A 16,309-nucleotide genomic window follows, 5' to 3' on the forward strand; every position below is an offset into this window, starting at 1 on the left:
CTGCTATTTGCCATCTATTATTTTGAGGAAACTAAGGTGCTCATTACCCATATAACATTTCAAAAGAAATACCTAAAGTTTGGGGAAAGTAATGAAAGTGGAAATTATGTGTATATATAACTCCCACTTAAGTATTTATTTTCCATATACTTCTATAGTTTTCTAAAAAAAAAAAAAAAAAAAAAAAAACAATGTTATAATGGAATGTATTCATGAGTAAAGAGAACACACCAAGAGTGTTTTTCAAATGATAAAAGGTAATACCTTCTCCTAACTTTTAGTGTAAAATTGAGACAGAGTTACACCCTCTATCTGTATTTCCAAGAGTGGATAAGTATAGGAGGAAAGGTAAATGACAGCACACAGGTCTTCTGAAAGATGTTCTAGGAGCCATGAGGGCCAGTAAAAGTATTGTGGAAGAGATCAGAGGTCATGGGGACAAGATGTATTAAGTTTGAGAAAACTCTATATGTGAACCTGGGTTCCTTGGAGCCAGAAGACAATGAGGCTTGACTATCTGGACCACAATACCCCCCAAGCTTTCTATAAATGCACCTATATAAAAGCATGCACGACTGAGCTCTCTGGTCTTAATGCCCAGAGGCAATGCTAAAGGACAGATCACAAATTTTCAGTGTTTCCAGAGAGTCCTCCCAGCCAATAGAGAAATACTGAATGACCATCATATGTGTGGTGCTTAAAGAGTACAGTTTGTAAAGGGAACCCATTTTTTCTGTACCTTGTACCATGTGAAGCCCTGTGCACACTGGTCCACATGTTCATGTGTCCATGCATGCACTAGCTTAGCTCTGCCTACTGGAGCCCCACCTACCATCACAGCTGGGCAGAGCATGGTTCCACTGATGGTTCTTCTCACAGATGAGGGGCTCATCATCACTTAGTGTATAGCCAGGGTCACAGCTGAAGGTTACTGTGGACCTGACACCAAAGTTACTGCCATGCCGATGGCCATTTACAGGGATGCCAGGGTCCAGACAGGAGTCAGATTCAAGAGTTACACCTGCATGTACAGAGAAAATATGTGACTAAAAGGGCTTTCTTGCTAACTGAAAGGAAAAAAAACGCACTATATTATAAGCTATAATATACTCCCACATATGCCCAGGCCGAGGAAATTACCCGAGTGAACTTTCCATTACTGAATTGATCATTGAATATCCAAGAGTCCATTAGTGTTAAAAGTAATGTCTCCAAATATTTGACCTTGTTTTCCTAATTAAAAACAGCTGTCTCAATGTGTTCCTCTCTGGGTCATAGAGAAATGGTACAACCTTGAATACTCCATTGTCCTCTCTGAATTTTACCTTTGTTCCCTGGAAAATCAATGAACTGTTAAGGTAACACTAAACTAGACTTCATTTCACCTCTTCTTTCCCCCCTCGCTCATTCCTTCCTTTTATATTTTGCATTCCAGTTAGGATTTGGCAACTGCACTGCACTGTTCCTAACCCTGCTCACACACAGGCAAGGGCGCACATGGAATGCGATTTAAGACTGCATGACTGTTGGTTTTCTAAAACTGCATCCGTAAATCTACAGTTTTAAAATTAGCATCCCATTTGCCTATGCCACAAGGTAAGCTGGTATGTAAAAGAAGCTGGGTCACTTCATCATGAATCTATGCTGAATCTATGCAAGAGGGTGTCATTGTAGTCATTGTAATGTTTGTGTAATTGAAGAAATGAAAACTCTGTTACAGTGTGCCCTGCTGGCAGTAAGCTCTGACATAGACTCTGATCTGAGGCTGCTCACCAAATGTCACAATGTGTCAGCAATCAGACTTTCATGGCCTCAACAATGACCTCTTGGATGCCAGGTCTGGGCATTTGGACTTTGGTCAAGTGTAGTGACATGTGGATAGAGTTTGTGTGTGTGTGTGTGTGTGTGTGTGTGCTGAGGTCAAACGTGATTAATAAAATCCAGGGTGATTTTAAAACAATAGTAAAGTTCCCCTAGTAGTACAGGAGACTGTGACCCAAAAAGTGGTACAATTGCCCAGCCAGAGAAGCTGGCTGCTGAAAGGCAGTGTGCAAGTACTAGGCATTCCCTGATTCAGCAGCATCCTGATATCCTTGAGGGATATTTCCTGGGTGTTGAGGCCATCCTGGTTATCCTCCCTGGGTGTTTCATAAATGTAGGGATCATGTATTACTCAAAGTGGGAGTTTTCTCAGGGCCAAGACCATCCTAGGTATCTGTAATGAACATTTCCTGTTTATATACCCTGGGCATTTCATCAGGACCATCCTGCTATCCACAGCAGGAAATCCCCAGCATCAGGACCATCCTGATATCCAAAATAGGAGTTCCCCAGCATCAGGACCATCTTGCTATTCATAGTAAGAGTTCCCCAGCATCAAGACCATTCTGCTATCCTTAGTAGCAGTTCCCCAGCAGCAGGACTGTCAACCATGTCCATGTAGATGCTATCACCTGGAAAACTTTCTCAGGCCTCCATATCCTCTGTTAAAGCACACTGTGTGCTCTACATCTCTTCAAAGTTCACCCTTGTGTGTTACCTGTCACAGGATGGATGGAATGTCCTCATTCTCAGAGATTTTGTGGAATTAACAACTAAACAAATGAACAAGCCTAGGGCAGGCTGGGAACTCCATGAGCTTACAGAGTTTTGAGGAATCTAGAAATTACAGGGCTGTGACCTGAGCCTCCTAGGGATCAGTAGAGGGTAAAACCCAACATGGACTTTCATAGTCACATTTTCAAAAGGTTGAGGTAGTCGAACAATGAGAGGACAAAAAGCAAATTGAAAATAATTGCATTATTTTTAGCAATAAGTAGTTTCCTTGAATGGTCACTCTAAATCCTTAAAAACAATGGATCAGGGTTTCTACGGGCACTAAGCATAGTAACACCTACTGCCATACAGTAGTTGCTGTGTGAAGCAAAAAAGGGTGAGTAGCAGTCTACAGAATTCTACCCTTGTCTTGATATGCTTCTTATGCTACCCCTCCCCAACTCCCCTCTGCTTTCCCCTTTAACTCTCCTCTCCTTTCTTTTCTCCTCTCGCCTCTTTTCTTCCTTCATCTTCTCACTTCTCCTTTCTCTCTCTCTCTCTCTCTCTCTCTCTCTCTCTCTCTCTCTCTCTCTCTCTCTCTCCTCTCCCCATCCCTTCTGTCTCCTTATCCTCTTCATCTCTTTCAGTATCAGAGTTGAAACTTAGTCATTTTCAATAAAAATAACCTTACATGACCATGTTCATAACCTTACATGAACAAATGTTTATCTAGGCAAAACACAGAGCAATGCATTCTGAATGCAGCTATGGCTGGTTAGTAGAAGTTCTGGGCAGAGGTTAGCAGAGTTGATGATGGAGGAAGAGGGGAGATCAGAACAGACTAAAGAAAATAGCATTCATCCTATTCATGCATTTATAAAATTGTGTGTGTGTATGTGTGTGTGTGTGTGTGTGTAACATACAGCTATCATTAAAATGCAAGCACTTTATATTTTTGAGAAAAGGCCCAAAATAGAAACAGCCTTAAATATCCCAATAGAACAGTTCCTTGGGGGCTGTAGCAAGCCCCTCTCAGCATCCCTCTTCACTTGTTTTCTTACTAAGATTCTTTCGGTCCGGGCTGCAACAGCTTTGTCCTCTTCTGTTTTAGTTTTGGCTGACTCTTTTTAAAAACCTACTCCTATGGGGAAGCCCCTTCTCCCTAGGTTTTCAAAGTGTATTTATATAAATATGGCTATAAAATGGTGCACCCATATTCCATGACTTCAGAAGCCAAACTTCAAAGCCAAACTGGACAGAAAACTGAGCCTGGGCTACTGAACACACTGCATCCACCATGTCCTACCAACTGTTAACTGTTTTCAGTAATCACTTGGCATTTGCTAAGTACAGCTGGGTTTTAATTCCTTCCCACCTCTGATCTAATGTGTACCGCTTGGAAAACCCATTCACATGATCTCACAGACCAGGGTGTTCTGCACAGTACCCTGGAAACTGATCCTACTCAGCACCCAAGAAACAGCTTCAGTAAAATGCTCTATATCACTTCCACATGTGTGTGTATATGTGTATGTATACACACACACACACACACACACACACACACACAGGTAGAATATATTTAAATGTCCTATGTCCTATATATAATATGCATATATATGTCCTATATGTAATATAATAAATATAATAACATAATAAAATAATTATATTAAAATGTTAATTACATGCCATATATAGGGTCCTATATATGTGTGTGTGCAATATAATAGTACAATAATTATGTAATACAACATATTAACTCACTATATACTAAAGGAATACAATTTATCATTTAATGATTATATCATTTTATTTTGTAATATGCAATTGATATTTATTAAGGAACCAAAAGCAATCCCCCACCCTCCAAAACACTCTCTAGAAGACTTTTTGAAACTACTTGACCATAATATTGTCCAGGGAATCAGCCCATCTGTCTTCCCACTTGAAGACAAATACAGGTATGCCTATCACCTGGGATATAGTGTCCTGCCCTGATAGCCAGCCAGGGACCACTTACTCTCATAGTGAATGAGGAAGCCAACATTAGCCCGGCTACTGTCGGTAGTGAAAAGCAAGTACATGTAGTTGCCTGTGCTGATGAGAAACTGAGGCGCCTGTGTGCCGTGGTACTCTCCGATCAGTGGGGATGAACTGGCTGGCCCATCCCGTACTTCCAGAGTATCATAATTGACTTCAGTCTGGAACCTAGGGAAAATCATACAGAGTCATGTCAGCTTACACACTTGTACAGCTATGTCACTCCTAGTGCAAACTTCAAGTAAATGTGGTAATTGAAATATATACATGTATATTGTACTGCTCGTTGGATGAGATTGTAAATGCTCTAACATATCTAATTCTCTGTCTGAAAACATGCTATAAAGAAGATCATTAGTTGCCATGGATAAAAATATTGTGAACTACTTACTTTCTCTTAAATAAGTATGCAATAGAGGACAGATAAACGGATGATGGACAGATGTTAGATAGTAAATGATAAATAGATCATATATGACATACATTTATATGCATTATGTATAATAGATGCTGGTCAGGTAATTCAATGATAGATGCAAGCTACATAGATAATGGGTTATAGATAGACAGATGACAGACAGATATGTGACAGATTAAGAGAGACATATGATTTATAAATGCAATACAATATTCAGTAGTGCAACAATCGCTGATTGTGATTGCTACACTATTTTTTACAATCCTCTATTAACATATATAGACACCTTGAAATAGACATACTGAAGATGAATGCTCCCTTAAGAGGGACTGCACAGGACATGGTATTTAAATACCTTTCCTGAAAACCACACTGTGCTTTTTTTTATTATTATTATTCACACCAACCCTTGAAGATTAACACTGAGCAAGCTGTTACTTCAGAAACTGAGTGATGACATAACAGTTTGGGAAAGTCAGAACAGCTTCCATATAGCTTTTAACTCTGCTTGTATTGCCAGTGAATCCAGACTGCAATTATATTTATATAAAACCAAGGCACCCAGGTCCCCCTGGTGTAATGATGGCGCCATTCTTGGCACTGAGATAATTTCTTCAACAAGCCCATCTTGTCCTCCAAAGCTAATGTAGTTTCCAAGTACCTCTTTTGGCTCTGAGGGAGCATCTTGGGATTTCATACCTCTGACTCACTCAATAACTAAGCCAAATGTGTCTCTAAAACTGAGCCACCATTCCCCAGCTGGGTTTAGGCTATTGCTAAAGGGAGTCAGGGTGCAAGCTCGGTTTATTTGCACATCTCCACAACAACATAAGGATGCTGGACCTCATTTAATAATACTGCCATGTGCATTATCAATGTGGATGTTCCTCTAAAAAGGCACAGCAATGTTATGTTTTCCAAGCAAACCAGGCTGGTACTCTGTGCTCTGTACTTCTATACAGAGGACAGTAAGCAATATGTGTCAGATGGAGAGACCAGAACAGGAACTGAGGCTGGTGGACCAGGGCCAGCTCTGACTTTATTACTCTTAACACTTGTCCTACAAGTACTGTGTTATATGATATTTGAGTTTAATTTTCACAAGTCTACAGAAGCATGGAGTCTTTCATCTTGATCTTGAATATTCATGGAAAAACTTTCACATTGCTTTTAGCTTGGGTAGTTCAGACTGATAAAAAAACACACATGGAAAGCTGTAAACTCACAATGCTTATCATGACTTGGCAGCCTGAAATCTTTGAGTGGCCAAACCATCTGTGGGGAATTCAAACTTTATTTGCACAGATCCAATATCAGCTATGAACCAAGAACAAACTAAAACAGTGCCATGAAGTTCATCTTTGAAAAGATAAGCTCTAACTTCATATAGTTGAATGTCTAAAATTTCCAGGAATATTAGTCAGTCAAATAAAATTTACCTATATATTACACCAAATTCATACTATGTAAAATTTAGCAGGAATCATTCTACAAGCAACAGAAACTAGATGGTCAATTGAAGACCATGAAGTTAATACCATTACTAAATGATATAAATCTGACTTGTGACTGGGATCATGGGGTTTCATTCAATTTTCTCCCAATTCAGAAAGTGTAAGAATCGGTAGGAAATTGGATTTCACATATCAGACACTGACAGTTATTTTTTAATGATTAATGTTATCTTTGTATGGTCACTAACCAATGAACACTGAGAATTTTCCTTGGTTGGGAGGATTATCTTACTAAAAAGTAAGGTCATCCAACAGACATATGGATAATTATAAATAAAAATAATTAGTAAGGATTGCTAAACTATCTCTTTAGAACTGATAATCCTGAATCGTTGGAAAACAAGAAAATGGCATGCATCTTAAGACACCCCACAGGAATACTACAACTCAGAGAAGTCTTGTCACATCATGTGGAGACTGAACCTGTAGTGTTAACCAAAGGTGTTTCCTTAGATTTCAAGTACAAGGTATTTGTGCAAAACAAAACATAGTTTTCAGGCATGAAATTGACTTTAATGTTGAGACAAATGGCAGAGCATCTCTTGCTGGAGACCGAATGGTACCCTTACTCTCACAGATTATTAAACATGTGTTCAGATCACTAAGTCAGATTGTATCCCAGTCGTAGTAGCTGCCAGGCACTGTAGAGGCTCTTAATCTACTGCACTAACCTTTCTGGTGGCTCTGTAACCTTCGGCTGCCTTCTGATAGCAGCCATCCCAGAATGGGAGAAGTCTTTTCTGGGTTGCCATGGACATGCAAAAAAGATCCAGCAGGGTGGGGAGTTGCTTACAGGCAACACTAGAGCACGCAGAACATTTCTAATTCTAGGTCCTCATGATAACAGCCAGCATGGATGTGCCAGTCCCTGGTCCTTGGTCTTCCTTGGGATCTGAGGATGCTCATGTTTTAAAGTGTATTTACTTAACACAAGAAATGTAGCTGTAACTCTAGGTGCCAGAGCAGCAGAAAGGGTTTGATCTCACCTGTCAAATGTTATTTTGATGGAATGTCCTGGCTTTGCTTCAATGATCCATTCACAATTTAAAGAATCTTTGTAATATCCCGGCCATCCTGGAGGTAAGATGACCCCACTAGAAGCTGTCAGGTGCCCACCACATGGAGCTGGAAGAGGACACACAAATCTGTCAAGAAAAGAATCAAGTCTAGGAAGATGCACCACAGCAGCCTCACACTAGAGGTTGGCACTGTGTAGTCAGGCATTCATGGATTCAGTGTTTGCATCCAACTAAACTCATGCCTCAGGAACCCTTGTGGGATGAAGTCAACAGGTATATCCCACCTTTTTTCTGGGCTTTATCATCAGACTCAGCAATGTTTTTCCATTATAATGCAACAGATTCGCATGGGATAACTGTGTTAAGTGAATGTACAGAGAATCCACCTTCACATGTGTAACCATTTTTCCATATCTCACACTAGTATCTGCTTATCTACTTTTGATCATCTCAAGTCTAAAATTGAATGTCCTGAGATGGTACGCTATTGTGCAAATTCATGCCAGGGTGTGCACTCATTGTATTAATTACTCATGGATGATATATAATTGTTGATGAACATCACAAAACACAACCAGTGTTGTCAAATTCATTAAACAAAGTGCTGCTTATTTTGAGACTTTTTGTGCCAAAGTGACCTTTTTTTTTATAGAGAAAGAGGCATTTGGAAAATATACAGTAATATTAGGAATCATTGTGGTCTGAAAGAGCACTTGGACAATATTTTAAAATCTAATTTTAGATAACATTTTAATATTTAATATAATATCTTGGGTAATTTATTTAGCTATCCCACTTTTTGTTTGGGTCCTTATTGATTGTTTATGATTTTGATGGGAAAGTCATCAGTTTCATAAGGACTTTCAACTTTATTGTTAAGCTTTATTTTTAGCTTTATTGTCTTCGAGTTCATGTTTCTGTGTACAATTATTTTCCCCATAATTCCCTGGGCTTTCACAAATGTCCCTGAACCACAGTGAAGGATCCAGAGGAGAGGCCGAACTAATGTGTACAGAGATCTGTTTATCTAGAGACCACATACTTTACAATAGTGATGTTCTTGGCGTCCAGAAATGTGCCAGAATGGTTTGTGGTGAGACTCTATCTGCCTGAAGTTATATTGTCACCACAGTAACATTTGTTTCTTGTGGACATGTCACTATTACATGTCCCCTGCTAGTATCTTCATCGAAATCAGTGGGGCTTCTAAGCTAGCAATGTCAACAAGGACCTATACTTACCTTGAATTACTTTTTTATGTTGGCTCTTAACCTAACCCTCTCATTGTTTTGTGTTTCTTTTAAATTATTAGTCAGTTTCCATTCGTCCTTCCTTGGAGGCCTGAAAAGACTGCACTTTCAGCATGGGTTTATGTGTGCTGCCTCAAATGTGGGTATCCCCATCACATCAGGGTGTGCTTCCTCACATCTGGGTATGTTCTGTCACATCTGGTGTGTTCCTTCACATCTGGGAATAACCTTCACATTTTGGTAGGCCCTGCCACATCTGAGTGTGTTTCCTCATGTCTGAGTATCCTCTTTCATACTTGGGTGTGTTTCCTTATGTCCGGGCATGCTTCCTCACTTCTCAGTATACAACCTCATACCTGAGTGTGCTCCCCACACATGGGGTACTCCACCACATCTGAGTGTGTGGCCTCACATTTGTGTGTGTGCTTCACAGTCTTCCTAAGTGAAACATTCCCACTGTATATGATTCTGGATGGGTTGGAACTTGGGGTGCAAGTTTCCCTGTGACCCACAATTAATTAGGGGGCATTTTACATAGTTTCTTCTAGTTTTCTTCTTATTATTATTTGTGCTACTTTAATTCTAATATGAAAAGTCCTGTAGCTTACATTAATTTTAATTTGTTTGTCTTTGCTTTGTGGCTAACAATGTGGGTTATTTAAAAAGTCAGTCCTGGAGAACACAAGGAACAAGAGTGTTCTATGAAACTGTGGGGTTCTTTGTCCAGAACTGTTTTGCAAGAGGCTCGACTCTGCCTGTGCAGAGCATTCTGTATGGGTACGAGAGGCTGTATATTCTGTAAGGCGTGAGAGCATCTCCACATCCTGGAAGGGATGTGAGAATGTCCATATTGTATAGGGGGCCCGAGAGTCTCCGCATCCTGTGAAGGGCACAGAATTCTTCCCACCCCTCCTAGGCAGCACTTGCTGTACCTGATCACTTCCTCCTGCCTTGCCCTCCCTTCTCTCCTGGTCTGCTTCCATCTGCAAGTCAGACTTCAATCCTTTTCAACAGGTGCATTGATGGAGGACTGACTGTGGTCAGAGTAGCCACCTGCCCTGCCAGAGACTCAATTGCAATCACTAATTGGGTTTCCTGGAGCAGAGAAACTTCCAGACTCTCTCACCTATCACCATGCCTCTTTCTAAGACTTGCTTTGTTAACAACCTCAGCTAGAGTTTGTACTCCACTTCATGAGTGTGGGCCTTTCAAAAGGGGGAGAATCCTTCACCAACTTTTAATATTATTGACAGTTTCCCCATTTACCAAACTCTTCATGCCTGCCTTAATCCGGCCCATTTACTCTCCTTGTCCTCTCATGCAAATGCTCACCTAGTAATGTACAATGCATTCCTACACAGTCTATTGCCCACAAAGGCACAAGGATAATTGCGGGCATACAAGAACAGATGACTTGCTATCTTAAACATCCTTCTCAATGAATCATTCATGCTCCAGTGTCAACAGAAGTGCTTGACTGGACCAGTATCTGCAAACAGGATTGTCCATGTGAGTCATCAACCAGGAAGCCTGCAGTACATGCTTGTGGATGATTAAAAACTGCCAGGTCTCAACATTTTATAAAAAAGTGGCATAAAAAAGTTACATAGTATGTGCCTCATAAGCCAAAGTTCTCTTCTTGTGATTTTTGTTTTAATTTCTGTTCTTTACTGTTCTCCATTTATACCCATAGGTCATATCATATCTTCTAGACAATTTATAGAATCAATTAGAGCATTGTTCTGCATTTCATCACAACCCAAAGAGGCAAAGCCAAGGACCTGGTTAGACACATTTCTGGCCCTGAGGCTACCCATGCTTCCATGAATGCATGGACACACATGCACATGCAGGCAATGGACTTAGTGGATTTAAGAGAAGGAAGGCATGAAGTTGGGAGGGAAAAGTGGTAGGTGGGAGACAGAAATTGTATGGGGAGGGATGATAAGTGGACTTGATGAAAATGTATTATGTGCATTGATAAAATTCTCAAACAACTTTTTTACTTATAAAGGAGCAGCTATGAAGGTTGGAGTAGGGCAGGATAAGTAGATCCTGACTAGACATACACCTCTAAAATACTGATGAAGAACTATGGAGGTAGGGCTGCAGCAGGATGAAGCCACTGTGCTATTGCTGCTATTCAGAGGCTTAATCTGAACATTCAGTCAAATTTGGTCTGGACCTCCTGCAGATCACAGGACTAGTGACAGTATACCATGCATGTTTCTGCTTTGCAGGATACAGGCAGTGGAGTTGGGTAGCACAGCAATAATCCTCAATGTATATCACCCTTTTTTATATACTTATTTAAAAGAAGTGTTAATACTAGAAAACTAGGAGAAATGGATATCAAGGGAAAATATTTTCTCATTATATTAATTAACAAATAGCTCTTAACACTTTTTAGCACTTTGCTAATGTGGGCCACTATATGTTTCAGTCATGGTGTATCATGACTCATTTGAATTTACATGTCCAGGTGGTATTTAAGGGCAGCAGCTATGTTTTAAATGGCTTCATTGCACCCATAATTTTGTAATATGCATCCTCTCATGCTATAAGATTTCAGACATGTTATTTTGCTCTTACAAAGTTTTCTGCGGTGGCTGAGCCCTGGCATTTGGTTACAACCTAATTACCCAAAACAAGTCCCATGGTTTGAGCTTTCCTTGTTTGTAAGTCTTTGCTTGTACAGTTGTACAAATGACATTCAGCAGCAGAACCATTTATCACTGATAGAATATTTTGTGGTATTATTCTATTATTCTAAAAATATAGGTCATGGCTCAAAAGACAAAAAGATTTGTAGCGCTCAATATAAATTTACTCTGGGATGCTATCACCATCTATTCTTGATATCACAGCCAGGAAACACCAGGGATTTCTCCACAGTCTTGCCAATAATCTATCTCATTAACACTTATAAACCTTTGATGGTCATCTCATATTGATTTTGCTTTTGAAATTCCTCTCAAAGCTACCACAAGGACCCACCCCCACCAAAGCCCTGGTGTTAAATGTCCAGCTTACAGGCCCAGAGGAAAGAATTCCTACATTTGAAATTCTTTTTCAGGTCTTTGTTAAGGATTCTAGGGAAGGGGACAGAGTCTGTTTGCTATCCTTCTGAAGGACTGGGTTACAGGCTCACCTTCACAGCGAGGAACAGTAGAGCTCCAGACCACATTCCCATCTTGCAGGATGCAGGTGATGGACTCAGAGCCCTGGGTCTTCACAAAGCCATCATCACAGTGGAAGGACACAGAACTTCCCAGCAGAAACCTGTCTCCAAAACGCCGTCCGTTCACAGGAATGCCAGGGTCGTGGCACTCATTCTGACCGAATGCTGAAAGAAAGTCAGTAAAATAAAGTTGCTCAATTACATGTCATAACAAAGGAGGAAACACCATAATTATAAACTAATGACATAACAAAACTCCATGTCCATTATTCATTGATAAATCTATCAAACCAATTGGATATCAGTGTAAGAGAGGAGAAGAAGAGGGAGACCACATGACAAAGCCCTGTGCCTATAATCCCCAAAGCACACTGCTGGTAGAATTGCCATTCACTGTGCACTCAGAAGAGGAGAAGTTCATAGTGCAGGTGATTGGAACTCTGACCTGTTACAACCCTGCTCTTAGCCTAACCATGTGATGGGAGGCAGAAATCTTATGATCTAGAGCTGTCTTTTTTGTTTAAAACATAAACAATATTAAGCTTATATCCAAGAGTTACTACAACACCAATTAAACTAAATATGGTCAAATTCTACACACTGAATAACATAGCATTACTGATATTTGCTCCATTACCTCACACCTTCCTTCATAATTTCAAGTATTGTGCAAAAGGTGAAACTAAAGCAAAAGAAAGTTAGCTGTCAGTAAATATTCACAAATTATCTCCAGGTACTGTTACTTTTATCCCTAGTGTTTGAAACCAGTCTCATTCTTTAGTGCATGCAATTTTGGCTGAATGTTGATGGATGAATGGAAGGATGAATGGACTGAAGGACTGTGATACAATGAATAATGAATAAATGAATAAGAAAAGGAAATGGATGGATGTATAATAAAGGATGGTTAATGAAGAAAGGATGTATACATGGATAGGTGATATAGAAGGTATAGAAGGATCCATAGGTAATAAAGAATATGTGGATATATGGATATGAGAAGAGATAGATGGATAAAAGGATAGATAGAAGAATGGATGTAGAGTATGTGGATGGAAGGATCAATGGATGGATGGATGGATTGGTGGATTGGTAGATAATGAATATGGATGAGAAATGAAAGACATATGGATAGATAAATGAGAAGATAGATAAATCAATAATAGGTGGCTGGTTGGATGACAGATAAAAGACCATGGATGTACTGTTGCATGGGAATGAGTAATAAGTAGGTAGATGAATGGACTGATTGAGAGAGAGAGAGAGAGAGAGAGAGAGAGAGAGAGAGAGAAAAAGAGAGAGAGAAGTTATGTGAGTGATCCAAAATCTACTCTAGGTGTCTAAGGCACAGCCCACACAGAGAAATCACTTTTTTATTTATCAGGATAATACATAATTTTGCTGCTTGGGATATCTCTTTGTAGTTCTGAGGTATCAGCTTTGAACTCTGAGTTCACCTACATGTGAACTCCATGGGACATGGAAGGGTACTTGTGCAGTCCACTCACTCGTATATGTGATGTTGAACCCTCTGCCAGTTGTGGAGTGGTCAGACTGAAACTCCAGGCGTACTATGTGTCCACTGCTGGCCAGCTGAGCAGGCACCTCATTGCCAGAGAAAGTTCCAAGGACTGTGATATCAGAAATTCCATCATCTTTGACGGCAAGGAAGTCAAACTGAGGCTCCACATCAAAATCATTGAAAATGAGGTGAATTCGGCTTCCGGGCTCAGATATAATCAGCCAGACACAGTTCATGTTGTTGCCATATTCCTCAGGGTAGTTTGGTGAGAGGATAATCCCAGAGGATGCCGTGAAATTGAAGAAACATGAAACTGTGGGGCATGAAGATAATTTCATACAGTTTTACACAGACCCAAAGCCCTGCCATCTGAACCCAACTACAGAGAACTTGAAATGACAATCCTACTCTCAGAGGCTCACAATGGCCCAACTTCTCTCAGATCTGTGTGCAAAAACCAGGTGTTCTTTCTCACAACTGTATGAAAAATATCCTATTACATAGCACAGCTGCAATTCATAGATAATTTGTATCAGTGTTTCTAAAAGCAATTCTATCAGATCAGCTAAAACAAAATGTTGTTGCTATGTTTATTTATGAATGAAACCAGTTCCCTGTGGGTGTGATACCTAAATTGTGGTGGCTGAAAGAGTATACTTGCTTCTCTAACTTGATTCCAGATGGCCACTGCCATCAGGCTCATACAACCAGCTCAAATCTAGACACAGCCTAAGGTGGCCAAGTCCATGTGAGTTCTTGATAGAGATGGTGGTAGACATTTCATCCTCTCAAACAAAAGGTTGTTATCCTTTAGCTAGCAGACAGGATTACAGCAGGATAAGGAAACAGGAAGCCCGGATCTCTGACACAGCCCCCTTTCTCCATGACTGATGGCAGCCCCTCACAGGTGGTACTCACACACACAGCTCGGCTTGTTTCCAGACCACTGGTTGTTCTTCTGACACGTGATCACTCTTTCTCCCACCAGCTCAAAAGCTGCCTGGCACTCAAAGGTGAGCGTATCTCCATGTAGGAAGCTGTTGCCAGTCCGCTTCCCGTAGGCTGGGATGCCAGGGTCCCCACAGCCTCCCTTCTCGATTTCTGAGGAGAGGGAAATGAACAAGCCACTGAATACCTCCTAAAGAGCATGGTGGACTGCACAACTTCACAAGAAAGGAGTTATCTTCTTTGTGCATCTAAACATCATATGAACAATTTCAAAGAGATTCTTAGTTCCTCTAGTATTTTATTACAAAACCCTGGATGAAATGGCTGTGCAGATGTGCCAGACAACAGGTGCCTTGTTCCAGAATTTCCAGTCTTCTGTCTGCATCTGTCATTGCTAAGACTGAGACACAGCCATTAATTTAGTTTTCATCTATGCTTCTGTCTACAAACAAGGTGAATAAGATTATTCGAGATCCCCGGGATATGTGAATATTCTTCTTCTTAACTGAATAGTAAAACAATTAATTTTGCAAAATGAAGCTGATTATAATCTTAGAAGAAAATATGTATTTGGACCATTTTCCTTAAAACATCACTTCAATGTGGTGCAAGTAGAAATGCAGCAGAGTTTACAGATATGCCTAGCAGGTTAACAGGCTAGAAGCTATCAGCTGAGGGGTGGTATCCATTTATTAATTTTCAAAATACATGTGAGAGCCAACTGCTTGTGAGCCTCTTGAGCTAAGGGCCAGGGGATGTCCCCTTGTGAGTGTCTTGCACTAAAGGCCAAGGATTGGCTGCTTGTAAGGGTTATACTCTAAGGGCCAGGGGATATCTGCCTGTCTCTCCTGCCATAGATGCAAAGGTTCCTATCTAGAAGCAACTCTGCTGCCACCTGGAATAACCCATGCCTGTAAAATTCTCTGCAATTATTTAACACAGTCTAGCAACAGTAGGGCAGACTCTATAGAGCTTCAACTTCCACAGTGAGTAGCATCCCTCTATTCAAAAGAATAGAAGAGGATCCAAGTGCACTGATTAACAGCTTCAAACCTCTCCTTCTAGAGATGAAGTCTAACCTTTCTACAGAGATGGGGGTCAAACCTCTTTCTACACATATGGAATTAAGTCCCCATCCAAATGGACTGTAACATCCTGGAGACAACATTGATGTGTTCTCTTGGAAAGACAATTCACACTTGGATAAATGATCCAAGTTCTCAGAGAAAACAAATGCTATGAGAAAACCCTTCCCTAGAAATGTGATTACAGAATGAAGAGCCTTGGGCTAGTGCTGCCTGCTTTTCTGATATGGCTCTCCTGTCTCCTGGAACTATCTGTGCCCAAGGCTCTTGGGGTCTCCATGATAATCCATTGATTTTTTTTTTACTATCACCTTTAGCCATGCTAAAATTATTCTGCACTTTCAATTCTCACCTCAATTTTTCCTAATATTTTCCAAGTATTTCTTTTGGAACATCTTAATATCTTTTCTATAAATGTGTTTCTTAGAAAGATATTGCAGCCTTAACATTCTTCCTACTAAAATGTATTTTTATTTGATACTTTACAGTGTGTATACAAACACTGACTTAATAAAGCACCAATGGAGTTCACTACCCTCTGAATGTAGGTGAGCATTTTTGAAAGCTGATATAACAGTTCTCAGACACAAATAAATCAAAACAGTGAACTGACACCTGAGTCTGTCCTTGCAATTCCCATCTCTCCTGATCTTGGGTGGAATCAGGAGAGAGCAATATGTTTACAGACATGAGATGGTATCCTCAGACAGAATGCTAGAAAGCATATTAGAGGAGCCACAAAAATAGGTAGCTGTGGGGAACAGAGCAGGCAAACCTCTTAGAAATGCTATTCCAAT

At 40.3% G+C, this 16,309-nt stretch overlaps 1 protein-coding gene across 1 annotated transcript in view; it reads right to left on the reverse strand.

Moving 5' to 3' along the window:
* Csmd1 (CUB and Sushi multiple domains 1) overlaps nucleotides 1–16,309 on the reverse strand; it is a 1,460,794-nt gene that overhangs the window by 278,129 nt on the left and 1,166,356 nt on the right. Inside the window, exons 13-18 of the mRNA XM_051182080.1 lie at nucleotides 14,398–14,580; nucleotides 13,466–13,792; nucleotides 11,928–12,122; nucleotides 7,494–7,632; nucleotides 4,556–4,743; nucleotides 833–1,021 (exon numbers count right to left, since the gene is read on the reverse strand). Coding sequence (XP_051038037.1) covers nucleotides 833–1,021; nucleotides 4,556–4,743; nucleotides 7,494–7,632; nucleotides 11,928–12,122; nucleotides 13,466–13,792; nucleotides 14,398–14,580 — 1,221 coding nt within the window. The remainder of the gene's footprint in view (nucleotides 1–832; nucleotides 1,022–4,555; nucleotides 4,744–7,493; nucleotides 7,633–11,927; nucleotides 12,123–13,465; nucleotides 13,793–14,397; nucleotides 14,581–16,309) is intronic.

The sequence above is a fragment of the Phodopus roborovskii genome, unplaced genomic scaffold (genome assembly GCF_943737965.1).
Source record: "Phodopus roborovskii unplaced genomic scaffold, PHOROB, whole genome shotgun sequence".
Classification (NCBI taxonomy): domain Eukaryota; kingdom Metazoa; phylum Chordata; class Mammalia; order Rodentia; family Cricetidae; genus Phodopus; species Phodopus roborovskii.